The sequence below is a fragment of the Xenopus tropicalis genome, chromosome 1 (assembly GCF_000004195.4).
Source record: "Xenopus tropicalis strain Nigerian chromosome 1, UCB_Xtro_10.0, whole genome shotgun sequence".
Lineage (NCBI taxonomy): Eukaryota > Metazoa > Chordata > Amphibia > Anura > Pipidae > Xenopus > Xenopus tropicalis.
The window spans coordinates 15,299,593-15,317,650 of NC_030677.2; the positions used below are offsets into that span (position 1 = coordinate 15,299,593).

Consider the following 18,058-nt stretch of genomic DNA (forward strand, 5'->3'; position numbering starts at 1 on the left):
TGCCCTAGTCCCTAGTGTGATTGGAGCTTTCTGGACTGCCAAGCTCACTATGTTGGATTTTGCTCCTTCAGACCCCCGGGAGCAACAAGATGTAAATAGTTTTGATTTTCCATTGTCCTCTTCCGGAAATCCACGGCAAAGGCATAGACTCTTCCCAGGACTGAGACTGCTTTTGTCCATCAGGTTCTTCATTGGGACATTTGGCCAGTGGACTGGGGGGGGTGAATTTTGGTTATAACTTCTAATTATTGGCCGGCATGTCGGTCTGAGTTCTGTTAATCCTTGTGAAGTTTTTAATAAAAACACATAAAAACCCTAGTGTGCTTTTAGTATATATCATTAACAGTCTATAGGAACAATTGTTACACGTTCTATAAAATATAAGGATAATAGAAGAGCTCAGTGAGCCAATCAGATGCTTGCTTTCATTGTTTTACCTGTAGTTGGCTGAAAGAATCCTTATTTCTAATTGCTTACAATGGGTTACTGCTCAGGTGCAAATTTTCCCAGTGTTTATAAATCAGGGTATATTATTACCTTCTATACATATCTTCTATTTCTTCTATTGACAAGACACTCCATCAAACATGACCCAGAGTTCTAAGCAGTAGCCTTACCTAAATAGTCATCGAAGGAGAACTTATCGTTGTCCCATATCTGTATAATGAGGTTTGGAGGGATTTTATTCTCAGTCTTGTCGAGGCTCCAGAAATGCTCCTGTAATAATGTAAATAAAAAAAAGAATCAAGTAAGTGTAAAAAAAATATCTTTATATTTATTTGATTATATATTTTATTTTATATTTGATTTAATTAAAATGTATATCTTGAAAAAATAAATAAATAAATAAATAAAAAAAAAATATTTCTATATATCAGAGAGTCTTTATATACCTTTTCTACATAAGTCCTACTGATGAGCTCAGGTCAAGCTTATAATACTCTATGAAATTGTGTTTTATATATAAATATACGACCACAAGTGCAATTTTGGGTGCAGTTGCCATATTTTTCTACCCACAATGCAGTGTTTTTTTCCTATGATTTCAGCATCATTGTGTTTAGCGGAGGGAGATGCAGCCTAAACGCAGATTTTTTTTCACCAATGGATGAGACAACCCATATCCAAAGCTTTTGCAATATCGGTCGCCTTGTCGATCCACACACAGACTATCGTCGCCGAAGGAAACTATGGGCCTGATTCACTAATGGGCGATAAAACGTGCGCTATTTTTAGTGTGCGCTAAAATGTTTACCGCGTCTGAATTTTGGCAATTTTTCGCACGATTCACTATAAGCATACTTGCGCTTTTTTATGCGCGATATTGCATGCGTTATTTAACTCGCGAGAGACTATTTCAATGCGGTATTTGCCGGTACATGCGCTAAATTACGCGAATAGTCGCCGCATATGAATGGTAGCATAGAAATAGTGTATAAAAATTGTCGCCGCATATAAATGGTGTATATAAATATTAGCCACATATAAATGGTAGCATATAAATAGTAGCATATAAATGGTAGCATATAAATAGTAGCATATAAATGGTAGCATATAAATGGTAGCATATAAATAGTAGCATATAAATGGTAGCATATAAATAGTAGCATATAAATGGTAGCATATAAATGGTAGCATATAAATGGTAGCATATAAATAGTAGCATATAAATGGTAGCATATAAATGGTAGCATATAAATGGTAGCATATAAATGGTAGCATATAAATGGTAGCATATAAATAGTAGCATATAAATGGTAGCATACAAATGGTAGCATATAAATAGTAGCATATAAATAGTAGATGCTTCTAAATAGTAGCCACTAGTGATGAGCAAATGTGTTCTGGTTTCTTTAGTGAAAAATTAGCAAATCTTTAGAAAGATCCACGAAACGGCAAAAATGTTGTGTGGGCAAAAAAATTGTTGCCGTGACTATTATTTTTTGACGCTTGTATAAATTTTTGGATGTGCGGTGAATTTTTGCGTGGTGAATTTTTTCATGCGTTTTGCCATTGGCGGATTGTTTTGCGAAACGCATGAAAAAATCCGCCGCAAAAAAAATCAACGCACGTCCAAAAATTCACTGCGAATCCATGCCTGGCGAAACATTTCATCACTTGTAGCCAAATAGAAATAGTCGCGCAAATGAACGCACGCCATGTTAGCCATACACGCCAATACTTGCGGAAAATTACTGTATTAAAAATGAACATTTCGCTGCAAACTGGCGGCTGCGTCACTCTAGGGGAAACACAGACTTGAATAAATAACACTGTAAGTCCATATTTTATTGCCAAAAACTCATTTACTGTACTTTTCTATAATTTTTCGCCTAGTAGGTGTTAATTTTCGCATAGCCGAATGCGATATTTAGCGCGCAAAAGTTATAGTGAATCATGCGATCGTATTCTTTTCAGCGCGGAAATTAACACATGCGGTAAAACTAGCGCGAGAAATACCCCATGCGAAAATGGCGATTTTTCGCACGCGATAATACTATGGTGAATCGCACGCAAATTATCGCGTCTTTTTTACCGCAAAAAAGCGTGCGATAATTTTTATCGCACGCGATAATACTATGGTGAATCGCACGCAAATTATCGCGTCTTTTTTACCGCAAAAAAGCGTGCGATATTTTTTATCGCACTTTAGTGAATCAGGCCCTATACCTTAAATCAATGGGACTTTTAAAAAAGCAATGTCCATAATTTGTATTGATGAGCGAATCTGTCCCGTTTCACTTCACCGTAAAAATTCCTTAAACTGCTGAAAAGTTTGCGAAATGTTGAAAATCTTGGGAAACATGGCTACTGCATGATTTTTTTTTAACGCACGCAACTTTTTCGACCCAAATGTGACTTTTCCTTCACTAGGTGAATTTTTGCGCCAGTTTCACGGATGCATTTACCAATGTCAAAATGCGGAATTTCGCTGTGAATCCATGCCTGGTGAAAAGATTCGCTCATCGCTACATATAATACAAGGCAAGAGCAAAGATATAAGCGCTGGACCCATTGCTATCGTACAAGTATGGGATCCCCCAGAAACCTGTTATCCAGAAAGCTCAGAATTACAGAAAGTCCGTCTCCCATAGACTCCATTTTAATCAAATTATTAAAAAAACAGTACCTTGTAATTGATCCCAGCTAAGATATAATTACCCCTTATTGGGGGCAGAACAACCCTATTGGGTTTATTTAATGGTTAAATGATTCCCTTTTCTCTGTAATAATAAAACAGTACCTGTACTTGATCCCAACTAAGATATAATTACCCCTTATTGGGGGCAGAACAGCCCTATTGGGTTTATTTCATGGTTAAATGATTCCCTTTTCTCTGTAATAATAAAACAGTACCTGTACTTGATCCCAACTAAGATATAATTACCCCTTATTGGGGGCAGAACAGCCCTATTGGGTTTATTTCATGGTTAAATGATTCCCTTTTCTCTGTAATAATAAAACAGTACCTGTACTTGATCCCAACTAAGATATAATTACCCCTTATTGGGGCAGAACAGCCCTATTGGGTTTATTTCATGGTTAAATGATTCCCTTTTCTCTGTAATAATAAAACAGTACCTGTACTTGATCCCAACTAAGATATAATTACCCCTTATTGGGGCAGAACAGCCCTATTGGGTTTATTTCATGGTTAAATGATTCCCTTTTCTCTGTAATAATAAAACAGTACCTGTACTTGATCCCAACTAAGATATAATTACCCCTTATTGGGGCAGAACAGCCCTATTGGGTTTATTTCATGGTTAAATGATTCCCTTTTCTCTGTAATAATAAAACAGTACCTGTACTTGATCCCAACTAAGATATAATTACCCCTTATTGGGGGCAGAACAGCCCTATTGGGTTTATTTCATGGTTAAATGATTCCCTTTTCTCTGTAATAATAAAACAGTACCTGTACTTGATCCCAACTAAGATATAATTACCCCTTATTGGGGCAGAACAGCCCTATTGGGTTTAATGGTTAAATGATTCCCTTTTCTCTGTAATAATAAAACAGTACCTGTACTTGATCCCAACTAAGATATAATTACCCCTTATTGGATGCAAAACAATCCTATTGGGTTTAATGAATGTTTTATTAATTTTTTAGTAGACTTAAGCTATGGAGATCCAAATTATGGAAAGACCCTTTATCTGGAATACCCTTGGTCCCGAGCATTCTGGATAACTGGTCCTATACCTGTATATGTATGTACGGAGTAGGGACAGTCGTCTTGCCTACGTGTCAGAGTTCTAGAGCGTTCGTACCTTTCTGGACACTGAGCAGACCTGCTCCGCGGGAAGATAGTCGAAAGGGAACACAAGCCGCCAGTTAAAATTCCCTTCACCTCCCATAGACCTGTAGTGAACATCTGTCTTCTGTTTATTTTCTTCATGGCCAATCAGCCAGCTACGGAGAGAAAGCAGGACAGCGCCTTTCATTGTGGGGGAAATATATTTCTACAACACGTGGAACAGGCACCTACGGAGACACCACTTTCATCTCATTCCCTGCGTTTGAGTCATGGCAGTGATATGGAAAACGTGCGAGCGCATTTCTGGCTCATAATGTAAACCAGGCCGCTATATATTTCACAGTAGAGCTGAAAGTGACAAGGAAGACTTGCAAGCCGATGGCAGATGGTGATGGTGTATTCTGGCTGAACCCCACGCGGTATTTGTTCTCCTCCATTTTATTCTATAAATACAAATAAATAGCTCCCTATATTTAAAATGAGATCATTAGAAAAAGAGCAATCAAAGGTTATTCTGACTGCAATAGTTTGTTGTACTGGGCCCATCGTGCTAAACTGCTCTGATTAACTCTATAAACGGCAACGGGGATCCAGGCAGGGCCGTGGATGGAATGTACCTGGATCTGGATTATTGCTAAAGCGTTTTGATGCTGTTCCGCTCAGGAGAGTGGGCTATAAAATTCCGATTAAAAGCTTTCATATGAAGATATTCTACTGAACCAGAAGAGTTAGTGAAACTACTATGCCCAGATCTATTCCCTCACTTATTAATGACCTTGGTGATAGCCTAGAACAGAGGATCAGAATTTTTTTTTGCCAAACAAGGGCTGTGATTGGCTATTTGGCAGCCACATGGGGACTGCCAGCTGGATTTCAAACCTGTGTGCCCAAAGTCCGTTCCCCCTGTTGGCCACACCCATCCCCCCCTCCCCAGGATTGCACACAAGCACATCCTTTTAGATCATGGACTACTGGGGTCAGGACGCAGAGAAATCTCTAGCCCACCTAGACCTTAGTGCTCCGGATGTAAGCAAAGTCCAGATATGGCTGGGCGGCATGCCATCCCTAAATCTGTGCCACCCTAGGCCTGGGCCTTTGGGCCTTGCTACAAATACAGGCACTGACTGCCAGCCTGCAGAACACTCCGTATGTCAGTACACTTGTTTTGTGATGCCTCCAACATTTGCTTTTAAGCCTGAGGCAACGGGGAACAACTGGTGGTGGGCAACATGTTGCTTATGAGCCAGTGTTAGGGATCACTTACCTAGAATGTTTTCTGTATATAAAAATGTAGCTGAGCTTACTGAGTCTAACTGAGCATTTACTCATTATAAAATGATTTGGTAGATTCAGCTAGATCCAGCGTGGAATAAAGTGAAATGCACTAAGGGAGCAGCAACTTATTTATTTTATAAAAGGTCAAATTTAGCAAATTAAAGATGGAGATGGATTTAGGAATAATAGTAGCGAGCCACCATGGTCACCCCAGTCTTGTTCTTCAAAAAGGGTAAGCTGCTCAAGACGTAAGTATAAGGAATTGGTATAGGACTCCCATCTGAAAATACATAGAGATGTGGAACAGGCCCTGGGACTAGTTCCCAAATAACCAACAAACCAAAGGCCTGATCTAATGATCTTTTTAACCAAAAGATTACGCAGGCTCCCTGAGATCAAAAGAAAGATGGTTCAAAGGGGACTTGTCACCCTAAGAAATAATTCCAAATCCTTTTCTATCATGTTAGATAGGCAAAATAAACTTAACTTACAGTATATAAATTATTTAATTTTTTTTCCCCTTTAGTCTTGGAATTTACAGTCACAGCCAGCAGGCAGCCGCCATTTTGTGTGAACTGTTATTATGGCAAAGCTTTGTGTCACCCCTAAATCTTATGCATTTGCCATCTAGGTGATATCTAGGAAGTGATGTATGTAAAGTTAAAGTAATTGTAATTAAAAATCTGAGCTGTCAATCATAAATTGGCTGCCCCGCCTCTATGCCAAAGGCATAGAGGCGGGGCAGCCAATTTATGATTGACAGCTCAGATTTTTAAATCCATGTATAACAGGTATGGATGATTTAATTAAAAAAAGAATTTGAGAAGTTATGAATTCATGTTACTTTTCCCAGAATGCTTCACACAAGACATTTAATCTACTTGAGCCTCAGGCATCAATAATCTCATAAGACTTCATCCTAAGGGCCCGATACAGGAATTCAATACAAACAGCATTGGTTTTGGGGCAGCAGCCAACTGGTAATGTGTAAATTAATTGTGTAATCAGACCATCGTGTGATTGGCTGATATCTTTTTTAAACACTAGAAATACCAGAAACAATGAAAATGATGGTATTTTTGTTTCAGTGGACCATTCTCCATAGGAGAAGCAACTTTGGCTACTACATTGATAGTTGTTATTGTTAAATACATGACATCTGAGACCAGTACCAGTCCAGGCTGTTCATGAACTCCTTCATATTTACTTACCTCTTGACATAGATATCACTCATCTTCTCTCCTGTGATGCTCACATCATCCAGAATCACATCTTTGGTGTTCCAGATGATACAGCGCAAGTAATACCTTGATGGGGGACAACAAAATGAAGATCTAGAACGTTCATCCTGTCAATGCTTTTTAAAAAGTTGAAGGTTCTAGATCGGTTCTGATGTTTCTGATGCTTTATCTACTCATCTAGCTCAACTATCTACCAACATCTGTCAAATGAAATAGGTAGCGCGCCTAACATGCAATATGAAGACTCAATGGCAGCACCAATCTCAACAGGCCCTTGTAATGAACGTGTTGAACCTGGAAATGGATTTTCAAGTTTCTACAGTGAGGATAGGAAGGGTGTCCATCCATAAAGCTCTACACACAGACAGGCTTGGCATTCTTTGAGTGTGTAATATAACAAAATACAATGCTTAAGTCATAGGCAGTGTGTGGAGACCATAATTAGAGATGTAGCGAACTAATTCGCGCGAACATCGGGTGTTCGCAAGTTCGGAAGTTCGCGAACTTTTCGCGTATGTTCGCAATTTGGGTTCGCCGCGTTTTTTTCTCTGCGTTTTTTCTCGGCCTAAAAACGCTGCACAAGCCACACATGGCGTTTTTCAGCCTAGTACTGGTGTAAGCAAATCCCGTTTCCATGGTGCTAATAGTGCGAAATAGCAAAAAACGCCGTGTATTTCTGCTAGGTCTGCCAGCTGCCTTTGCGGTTTTACGCAACGCTGTGTCAACAAAGTATTTTTCAGAGAAATTTTTGCCCTTGATCCCCCTCCTGCATGCCACTGTCCAGGTCGTGGCACCCTTTAAACAACTTTAAAATCAGTTTTCTGGCCAGAAATGGCTTTTCTAGGTTTTAAAGTTCGCCTTCCCATTGAAGTCTATGGGGTTTGCAAAGTTTGCGAATATTCGCGCTTTTTGGACTTTTTTTTTTGAGGTTTGCTACATCCCTAACCATAATAAAAAGTGATGTAAGGATGTGTATGGGCTGGGACTGGGCCAGAGGGCCACCAGGAAGAAATAACAGTGGGCCCCAGCTTTTATGAGCCCTATGGCCCCCACAAACCCAGGCTCTCAACCCCCTCTGAGAACAGTGGGCACCAGTGGAGGGGGGAGCAGGAGCTTGCAACTGGGATGGGTGGCAACCCCAATGGGCCCCAGATACAAATTCCAATAAAAACTGTTTAAAGGGAAAGGTTCATAGACAAAATGCCCAACAACCCATATAAAAATACAAATGAAAACATTTTGATTACAATGACGGAGATATTTACCCAAACAGCCATCACTGGATGACTGAGAACGCTGGGCATTGCAAACAGGGGGTTAGCAGTCTGACTTGCCTTCAGGATATCCATTCTAGGCATTCTCAGTATCATTCTCAGGGAATGGCTTTCCCACCACAAGAGAGAACACTCACCGTTTGGCTTTCCGTGGGGTTATATTAAAGGGAGGGCCGGGAGAACCGAGGGACTTGGGGAACAAGTCAACCCACATCTGCAGCTTTCCCTGGGGGGGTGAAAGAGAAGGAAATTTGTGCAAGTTTGCATACTGTATTGTCAACAGTCCAACCCCCATACGTAATATGGGGCAGATTTACTAAAATGTCTGATATTTACTAAGCCCGAACTGAAAAAGCCTGTGCAGGAAAAAAGTTGCAGAAAAGTTGCCAGACCCCTACTAAGGAAAACTCATTCACATAAAAAACTCAAACATCTCAAATTTTTCACATTTACAAGCTCTAAAAACTCGAAAAACACGAAGAATTCAACTTTGCAAATACGGCCTGACTTTGCCTAGGGCAACTCCCATTGATTTCTATAGAAACTCCCAAACTTTTAAATGGCGAATTTTGACATTTGAGTGTTCACAGGTTCAATAAATATCAGATCTTCAACTTTTTTTTAACCATAACTTCGAAATGAGAAAACAACTCAATGACCTTCTTATAACAGGATATTTACTTGATTTTTTATATTTTTATGCAGCCCGTACTAACCTAATTCAGCACCATTACCCCATAAGAAACTCATATTATCTTTATCCATTTCCCTTGAAAATTGGCCCTTCAAGTACAGATGAGCAAATGGATATCCCAGGGGCGTATTTAGGTCCTGTGCTGCCCAAGGAACCGGACCTAAATACGCCCCTACATCATGTGTGTGACATAAATTGCGCAAAGCCCAAGACCCCATACCCCCCTCATCCCCCCGGGGGCATTTTTTCTAAATAAAAAAAGAAAATATAGGCACCACCCCCCAAAATGGCCGCCCTAGGCACAGGCCCTCGGGTGCCTTATAATACACCCATGGGATTTCTACCTGGAAAACCTCAACTTACAGTATGCTGCTACCTCTGCACAAAAAGCTCATTAAGGTGATATCCACCATTAATAAATATATATATATATATATCTCAAACTCAACAGTAGAAAGCACTCTATAGCACAGCTATAGCATCAATCAAGTCAGTGATTTATTTCAGCATACCATCTACGCGTTTCGATCACCACAGGATCGTGATCAGGAGATGATGCTGATTCTGATGACGATCCTGTGGTGATCGAAACGTGTAGATGGTATGCTGAAATAAATCACTGACTTGATTGATGCTATAGCTGTGAGTGCTTTCTACTGTTGAGTTTGATGCATTATTTTTGTTAGCACCCAGCCGTTGCCCCGATACTGGTGAGTGCCGATTCTTTACAAGACTATATATATATATATATAAAGAAGCAGAGAGCCGCACACACAGGGACTTTGCAAAAAGATAAAGCATTTATTGAAAAAGATCCGACGTTTCGAGCACCAACAGTGCTCTTCTTCAGGTTTTGACCCTGAAGAAGAGCACTGTTGGTGCTCGAAAGGTCGGATCTTTTTCAATAAATGCTTTATCTTTTTGCAAAGTCCCTGTGTGTGCGGCTCTCTGCTTCTTTATTATAGTTTTTTGCCAGCACCCAGGGCCTCTGATCTTTTGGATGGTGTGCTCCTGTTGAGAAAGGTCCCGATGGGGACCGAAACGTAACGTTGGCTGTTCATGCGTTTTTAATACACAATTGATTGTTTTTGGAATATACCTCGGTGTTGCTGGTCTTTTTTGGATATATACATATATATATCTTTTCACTTAGTGGGGTATTTCACACTTCCTTGAGAACAGAAACGTTTGTTTTTGCCACTATTGCTGAAGAGAATGTTGGGGTGGTTGATTGGTTTTACTAGAGGTAGGAAATGTGAGAGTTACCTTTGATCATGGCAGAGGCTCTGTGTATGAGCCGTCGGAGGGATTCCTGCTGTTGTGGGGCTGGGTGGGTGCCCTGCAGTTTTATAAACACTAAAACCTGTGTACCTGTTCTATATCCGGCTGCAAAGGGCTGTACAGGGCCCTGGTCTCCACATGCTCACACACCAGGCCTTGCCTTCTCAGTACGTGTAGAGCGAGCCGTTCCTCCGGCGGGCCCTGGTGCGGGTTAGGGAACTTGCTGTCTTCTGCAATAAACAGATGAGCCAAAATCATATCACAATATTCCAATGATATATGTCAGAAAAGCTGCTGCAGATGCAATGTAATGGCTGTTCACTGTTCACTATTCAAAGTGTCAAAAAAAATCACAAATCATATTTTAATTTGTATACAGGAGCGTAACTACAGAAGAAGCAGACCCAGCGGTTGCAGGGGGGCCAAACAAGAACAGCCCTATTGGGTTTATTTAATGGTTAAATGATTCCCTTTTCTCTGTAATAATAAAACAGTACCTGTACTTGATCCCAACTAAGATATAATTACCCCTTATTGGGGGCAGAACAGCCCTATTGGGTTTATTTAATGGTTAAATGATTCCCTTTTCTCTGTAATAATAAAACAGTACCTGTACTTGATCCCAACTAAGATATAATTACCCCTTATTGGGGGCAGAACAGCCCTATTGGGTTTATTTAATGGTTAAATGATTCCCTTTTCTCTGTAATAATAAAACAGTACCTGTACTTGATCCCAACTAAGATATAATTACCCCTTATTGGGGCAGAACAGTCCTATTGGGTTTATTTAATGGTTAAATGATTCCCTTTTCTCTGTAATAATAAAACAGTACCTGTACTTGATCCCAACTAAGATATAATTACCCCTTATTGGGGCAGAACAGTCCTATTGGGTTTATTTAATGGTTAAATGATTCCCTTTTCTCTGTAATAATAAAACAGTACCTGTACTTGATCCCAACTAAGATATAATTACCCCTTATTGGGGGCAGAACAGCCCTATTGGGTTTATTTCATGGTTAAATGATTCCCTTTTCTCTGTAATAATAAAACAGTACCTGTACTTGATCCCAACTAAGATATAATTACCCCTTATTGGGGGCAGAACAGCCCTATTGGGTTTATTTCATTCTTACATTATTTTTTAGTAGCCTTGGTCGCACTGGGACCCCCGTGAAGAAATCTTTTGAGAGATCCCAGCGCAAACAGTCTCTCCTCCCCCACCTTCCTCCAGGCCCACACTGCTCCGAACCCCCCAATGTCGCCCGAGCCCCCCTGAGCCCACAGGGTCTGCTGTATAGGTAGTTACGCCTTGTACCTCTTGTTTCTATGCCCTAAAAACATCAACTTGCTGAAAGTAAAACATATCTCAGGTGGAAAGCTAAAGCAGCACCGAGCTAGAACCTTACCCAGCTCAGAGACATGGTACTCATGGTTCCGGAACATTATGCTGTTGTTTTTGAAGTTAGGGGGTTTGAAGTTCCGCTGCTGCGCAAAGATTCTGAGAAGTTCCGATGGTTTCCGTTGGTCCCGCCACTGGTTTGGCCCAGATCTACCATTCAAAAACAGTTACTTTAAAGGGGTGGTTCACCTTCAGGTTAACGTTTAGTATATTATAGAGTGGCCCATTCTGGGCCCTGAACCCCCCAGTCTGACCCTGAGGCTGGGGTACTTACATACAGTAGGATTGAGGCGATCCCTATAGGAGCCTGGGGTACTTACATGCAGTAGGATTGAGGCAATCCCTATAAGAGCCTGGGGTACTTACATGCAGTAGGATTGAGGCAATCCCTATAGGAGCCTGGGGTACTTACATGCAGTCAGATTGAGGCAATCCCTATAGGAGCCTGGGGTACTTACATGCAGTAGGATTGAGGCAATCCCTATAGGAGCCTGGGGTACTTACATGCAGTAGGATTGAGGCAATCCCTATAGGAGCCTGGGGCACTTACATGCAGTAGGATTGAGGCAATCCCTATAGGAGCCTGGGGTACTTACATGCAGTAGGATTGAGGCAATCCCTATAGGAGCCTGGGGTACTTACATGCAGTAGGGTTGAGGCAATCCCTATAGGAGCCTGGGGTACTTACATGCAGTAGGATTGAGGCAATCCCTATAGGAGCCTGGGGTACTTACATGCAGTAGGATTGAGGCAATCCCTATAGGAGCCTGGGGTACTTACATGCAGTAGGATTGAGGCAATCCCTATAGGAGCCTGGGGTACTTACATGCAGTAGGATTGAGGCAATCCCTATAGGAGCCTGGGGTACTTACATGCAGTAGGATTGAGGCAATCCCTAAAGGAGCCTGGGGTACTTACATGCAGTAGGATTGAGGCAATCCACATCTTGCTCCATATTTCGAGAGGAAACGGTTCTCCAGGTCTATCACCGTCTCTCCAATCTTCTCATCTTTTGAAATCATGTCATAATCATAGAGTGTGACCTTCAGGTCTTTCTCCAGAGGGAGGGTGCAGGTCAGCTCAAACATTCTACCAAAAAGGAAACCCATACATTTTGTATAATATATAAATGAAAAACTATTGATTATTAAGTGTTAGAGGTACTTTCATCCTTTTAGTGCTGTAGATAAGAGGATCTGCGCTTTGGACTTTGAAGGACATTAAGGTGGCCATACACAGGCAGACTTCAGCTGCCGATTCGGGATCTTCAGACCAATTCAGCAGCTTACCTGCCCATGTATGGGAACCACTGATGGGCCTACCCGACTGATATCTGGCCTAAAATTGGCCAGTTCTCGATTGGCCAGGTTTGAGTTTCCATCAGATCGGGGACCTCATTGGCTCATTGATGCAATTCTCAGTCTGATGGTAACTATGCCCGCCATTCTAATTTGATTGTTTGGCCCCAGGGCTATAGGTGGGCATATTGGCAAGGTTGCCAAATGAGCATATTGTGATGTGTATTGTGCATAGATTGATGGTTATTTGTCCTTAGAATTATGGTTACAGCAAGACTCAAGAGAGTCCATAGCTGCCTTGTTTACAAACCGGCTATGCCTAAGCAAGCCTATTCTCTTCAAGCAAGAAAACTGGAGACAGATAATAAGGGTACCAATAAGAATAAAACTTAAAGAACTACTAATCCAGTACGGACTTATGGCCAATAACCCAAAGCAACCAATCAGACATTTCCTTTCAATATACTAACTGCTTTTGGCCTCTGTAAACTAATTGCTGAATGGATAGTCTGTATGAATGCTACTGGGTGTTGCCCATGGAATATCACCCAAAGGAATATGGCGTTTCTGGGGTATATTTCCATATCTCGGTAATAATGCAACCTCTTGTGATCGTATCTTCAGCAAAGTTACACTTACTTTCCAAAAACAGGCTCCAAGGTGCAAGGGATATAATGTTCCTGATCATTTAATGACTTCTTTCCAATGGAAATCTTCACGTAGGGATCACACTAGAAGACGGGTAACGTACAATAGAAATACACTTTATTCCGCAATTTCTTTCTATTCATTGCATTACATCCTCACTTCTTCTGGATTGCACAATTAAACATGTCTGACATCACAGTAATATAATATCTAATATAATATGGGAGGCTTGTGGATAGCTGGCAGTCAGACAAATGCCATCTTAGGCATACTTAGAACTACAGACTGAAACAGTTGTACCTTTACAGAATTTTGGGGGAAAGAGAAAGAAAGTGAGGAGGCAGGGAGAAGGAGGAGCTAGAATAAGTCTTGAAATTAGAGGTATGTGGCTTGGTGACCCTAAGTAACATGTTACCCACCTTGCCGTTGGGGTCTTTCGGCTGCAAACCAAAAGCACGAACAATATAGACACGCACGAGGCACTCTTGAAGACCTTTGGCAGGGAGTTGGCGGAACTGGGGTGCTGGCCTGGGGACTGATGGGTCATCAGGAAGAGGATAGATTTTAAAGGATCCCTAGAGACAATAGCACATAAAAAGACAGAAAGTAAAAGATAAACCAGGATTTAATCTTACACCAAAAATGTATCACAATGTTATGTACAGGGTCTTTCAACTTGCTTCCCAGTAGGAACAACTGGAAAATTGGCTCACAGCACTAGCTTACATGAGCACAAGTATCTGCAAGAACGTTCACATATTGTAAGTGATTCGTACGGTCTGTAGAACCACCTCTCTAAAGATCATGAGGGACTGTCTCTGCTAATGCTATACCTGGATTTTAAAATTCCCCAAGGTAGGGTCCGACCAGAACTTTTTCTGGATCCTTCTAAGGTGGTGATGGTCATACAAGGAGGCCATTTGAGGTGATTATTAAGAAGGTTGGTTCCAAACAGCCAAAGATCAAGATTTTTGATGGTGCCTCTTCTCACGAGCACATCAAACTGTATTTTGACTGGAAGGAATTGCAGGGCTTTGGGTTAGAGGAAGAAATTCAGAGCAAATTCAGGGAATTTAGGTGAGGTTGGGTGGAACAAAGAGCTCACTGAAGCCTTGACAAGAGGGAGATCTCCTGGAATCCATTCTGACCATGGGCAATGAATTATACAGCAAAAAAACAAGTTAATTTCCACCGACTATACAATAAATGTGGAAATATGGGGAAAAGATCACAAGTACTTGGCTTTGTGTCTGGTTGATGTATGTGAGACATCTTCTGTGTTCAGCTGGATGTTTCCAATCTTAATGTTACCACAAGCCTTTGTTTTGTTAATTGGAAATATATTTTCCTTCTAATGAGCAATAGAAAGGGATCCAGCCCTTATGGACTCAAGGAACCACAAAAACTCTACCTTCTGCCAAAAAAACCCTTGGATTTTTATGGTCGCGGGCTGCTATTTCCATTACATGCATAATTAATTATTAAGAGAAGCTCTATTGATATATTTCCTCTTCTGCTAAGTTTCATTGGATTATTATGTAACAATGATTTATCCTACAGGAGCCCGGTTAGTTGCCCAAATTCTAAACTAGTAAACCTCAGACAGTAATCACAGGATTAGGTTCATTTGGTGTCCTTCTATAAAGAGCAATATTCGCCATTATGTTACCGAGGTTTCAGAGCATTGTTCCTAACAAACAAAATAGATTAATGTGCTGATGTTGGCTCGGGCTCTATATGACAAAAAAAAAAAGACAGGATTCCTGGAAATATTTCTCATAAAGAACTATAAAAAAAAACACCATGCAATGTATAAACCATTATGAGATGTCATGGAAAGGAAAAATTACCTTGGCTATGGCAATCACTTTACTAGGGAAGATGGTTTATTTGAGAGGTGGAGTAGGGAGACAGAAATGACTTTGCCCAGTCATTCATAACTTCTCTGGCCATGACATTGTCTCTATTAAGCCCAGGAAAATGCTTCATAGGAAGTCAAAGTCTAGAGGGTGGAGTTGCATGAAAAGATTTCGCAGCTGCCACATCTACACCCTTATTTTCTATGATGTCAGCTTAGGTCTCCCAATATCCTGACATGGACCTTAGGTGTCCAAATATCCTGCCATGGACCTTAGGTCTCCGAATATCCTGACATGGACCATAGGTCTCCGAATATCCTGACATGGACCTTAGGTCTCCAAATATCCTGACATGGACCTTAGGTCTCCGAATATCCTGACATGGACCTTAGGTCTCCAAATATCCTGACATGGACCTTAGGTCTCTGAATATCCTGACATGGACCTTAGGTCTCCAAATATCCTGACATGGACCTTAGGTCTCCAAATATCCTGACATGGACCTTAGGTCTCCAAATTTCCTGACATGGACTTTAGATCTTCAAATATCCTGACTTCTCCAAATATCCTGACATGGATCTTAGGTCTTCAAATATCCTGACATGGACCCTAGGTTTTCTAAATATTCTGACATGGACTTTAGATCTTCAAATATCCTGACATCTCCAAATATCCTGACATGGATCTTAGGTCTCCAAATTTCCTGACATGGACTTTAGATCTTCAAATATCATGACATCTCCAAATATCCTCACATGGATCTTAGGTCTTCAAATATCCTGACATGGACCCTTGGTTTTCTAAATATTCTGACATGGACCTTAGGTCTCCAAATTTCCTGACATGGACCTTAGATCTCCAAATTTCCTGACATGGACCTTAGATCTCCAAATATCCTTACATCTCCAAATATCCTGACATGGACCTTAGGTCTCCAAATTTCCTGACATGGACTTTAGGTCTCCAAATATCCTGAAATGAACCTTATGTCTAAATAGTCATGGGCAAGCTGCATTACAAGTCAAATTTGGGGAATTTAATTATTAGTGGCACAGATATAGGACTATGGGCCTTGGTGGAAAATGTTGTACAGGAATCTCTATATAACCCACCAAAGCACCTATGTGACTCAAGAGACTATGGTGTCCTCTAAGTCCCAAGGCAAGGTGAAGCCATTTCTCAGGCAACTGTGCAGCTAAATCACATCCATTATTATTTGTCCACCCCTTTATATCCATAGTTGGTACCTAAATGTAAAGAACATTGTTTGTTGGAACATACCTTAAATTCTCCAACCACAGAGGGATCTTCTGTCTCATCTTGTGTTTTTCCTCTGTACAGTTTGAAGGTTCGGCAAAAGTCTGAGAGTTCTTCGTAATCCTCTATGTTCTCTAGCTCTGTGTCCAGTACCTGTAGAGCCAGTGCTTTTGGGTTAGTCACAGAATTGGATAGAAGCAAATGTGCAACTGAATGTTCAACGTGTGAATTCATTTTTGCCCAGGTAAGTCTGTCTAGTTTCTGTATTTACTTCTATATCACTTTTTATCATGAACCAAGAAAATATAAGTGGACCCAAAACAGAACCCCGGCTTCCAAGCCAAAACACAGAAAACCCTAATATACCTGTAATCTGTTCCTTCAAAAAGTAGGAATAAATATCATTTTATATGTTGGAATCCAGCTGCAAAACATTTCTCCTCTTCCTGCATCATTTGAAATCCTGGCAGGGGAGGAGGGACTAAAACACTGATGTTCCAATGGTGTTACAACTTCCCCACAGCTTACAGACAGCATGCAGGAACTACATAACCCACAATGCATTGCACTGGGATGTTCCTTTCCTTAGTGACATCACGTGTGCAGGGGATTGTGGGATTGGGAGGAGGCAGGCTGAGGACAGGCGACTACTGTTACATTTTATTTCAAGTAGCCAGCCAGATCTGCAGGAGAACAGGGGGCGGGGCTTAGGGAAACCTCTACAACTATAGAATGAACCACTGGCAACACCATTTGGGGGCTTTTGGCTAATCTCTGGGCCACCCCCTGCTCTTGTGAATCTCGTAGGATACAGACCCCATTGTAAGGTATAGACATTTAACATGACTCCGAGACATTAAGTAAATATTTGTAATGAACACGTACCATCTAACGAAGAGCAGTTTAATGAACACATGGTTCAAGGAAGGAGCAAAGCGGCTGCATTACGATCCATGGAACGGAGGAAATGAATATTTTCTATCATATTGGTAGTGAGTTAGCCTTGCCGCCCCCTCTCCATGCAGTTTTGCTATATAGAGATTTGCATCGCTGCCAAATTATTATTATTTTCTAATACTTAATTTCGAGTGCACTGAGCCCAGAGCCTTTCCCATGCCAACTATAGTACAGCTGCTGCAAGTACTCCAAGCAGTCTATTAAGCTGAAATCTGTCTCTGTGTGGTCAAGGGGCCTACGGTACAACACCCAGGGATCCCACGCTAACATTGGCGAGTTCAGTGCTTAAGAGGCACTTCTGGTTCCATAAGGTTAACCGCTGCTACTTTCCCATTTTTAACTCTTTAGAGCCCTAGAAGGATGTTTGGTCTGTTGACATCTGGGGTATGGAAGTGTTTTGCTGAGGAATTTAACTCAACAGTTGCTGAAGAATGTTGGGAATGATCAGTGTCGGACTGAAGCCCACCAGAAAACCCTGGACCATGGGCCCACTCTCGAAACTTTCATTCCTTCTCTCCTCCCTCAAACTCTTTATTATCCTAGTCTCTTTTCTCTACATACTATACTCACTAAGACATGGGCCCACCAGGAGTTTTCCTGGTATCCCA

At 41.1% G+C, this 18,058-nt stretch overlaps 1 protein-coding gene across 8 annotated transcripts in view; it reads right to left on the reverse strand.

Annotated features, from left to right (window-relative positions):
- Window positions 1–18,058, reverse strand: part of LOC100488564 (dysferlin) — a 204,524-nt gene that overhangs the window by 27,598 nt on the left and 158,868 nt on the right. For all 8 annotated transcript variants that reach the window (XM_031895266.1, XM_031895263.1, XM_031895269.1 and 5 more), the window contains 10 exons: window positions 16,518–16,646; window positions 13,797–13,952; window positions 13,369–13,460; window positions 12,350–12,520; window positions 11,439–11,581; window positions 10,118–10,257; window positions 8,190–8,278; window positions 6,749–6,844; window positions 4,276–4,417; window positions 618–717 (listed from right to left, as the gene is read on the reverse strand). In XM_031895266.1, coding sequence (XP_031751126.1) covers window positions 618–717; window positions 4,276–4,417; window positions 6,749–6,844; window positions 8,190–8,278; window positions 10,118–10,257; window positions 11,439–11,581; window positions 12,350–12,520; window positions 13,369–13,460; window positions 13,797–13,952; window positions 16,518–16,646 — 1,258 coding nt within the window. The remainder of the gene's footprint in view (window positions 1–617; window positions 718–4,275; window positions 4,418–6,748; window positions 6,845–8,189; window positions 8,279–10,117; window positions 10,258–11,438; window positions 11,582–12,349; window positions 12,521–13,368; window positions 13,461–13,796; window positions 13,953–16,517; window positions 16,647–18,058) is intronic.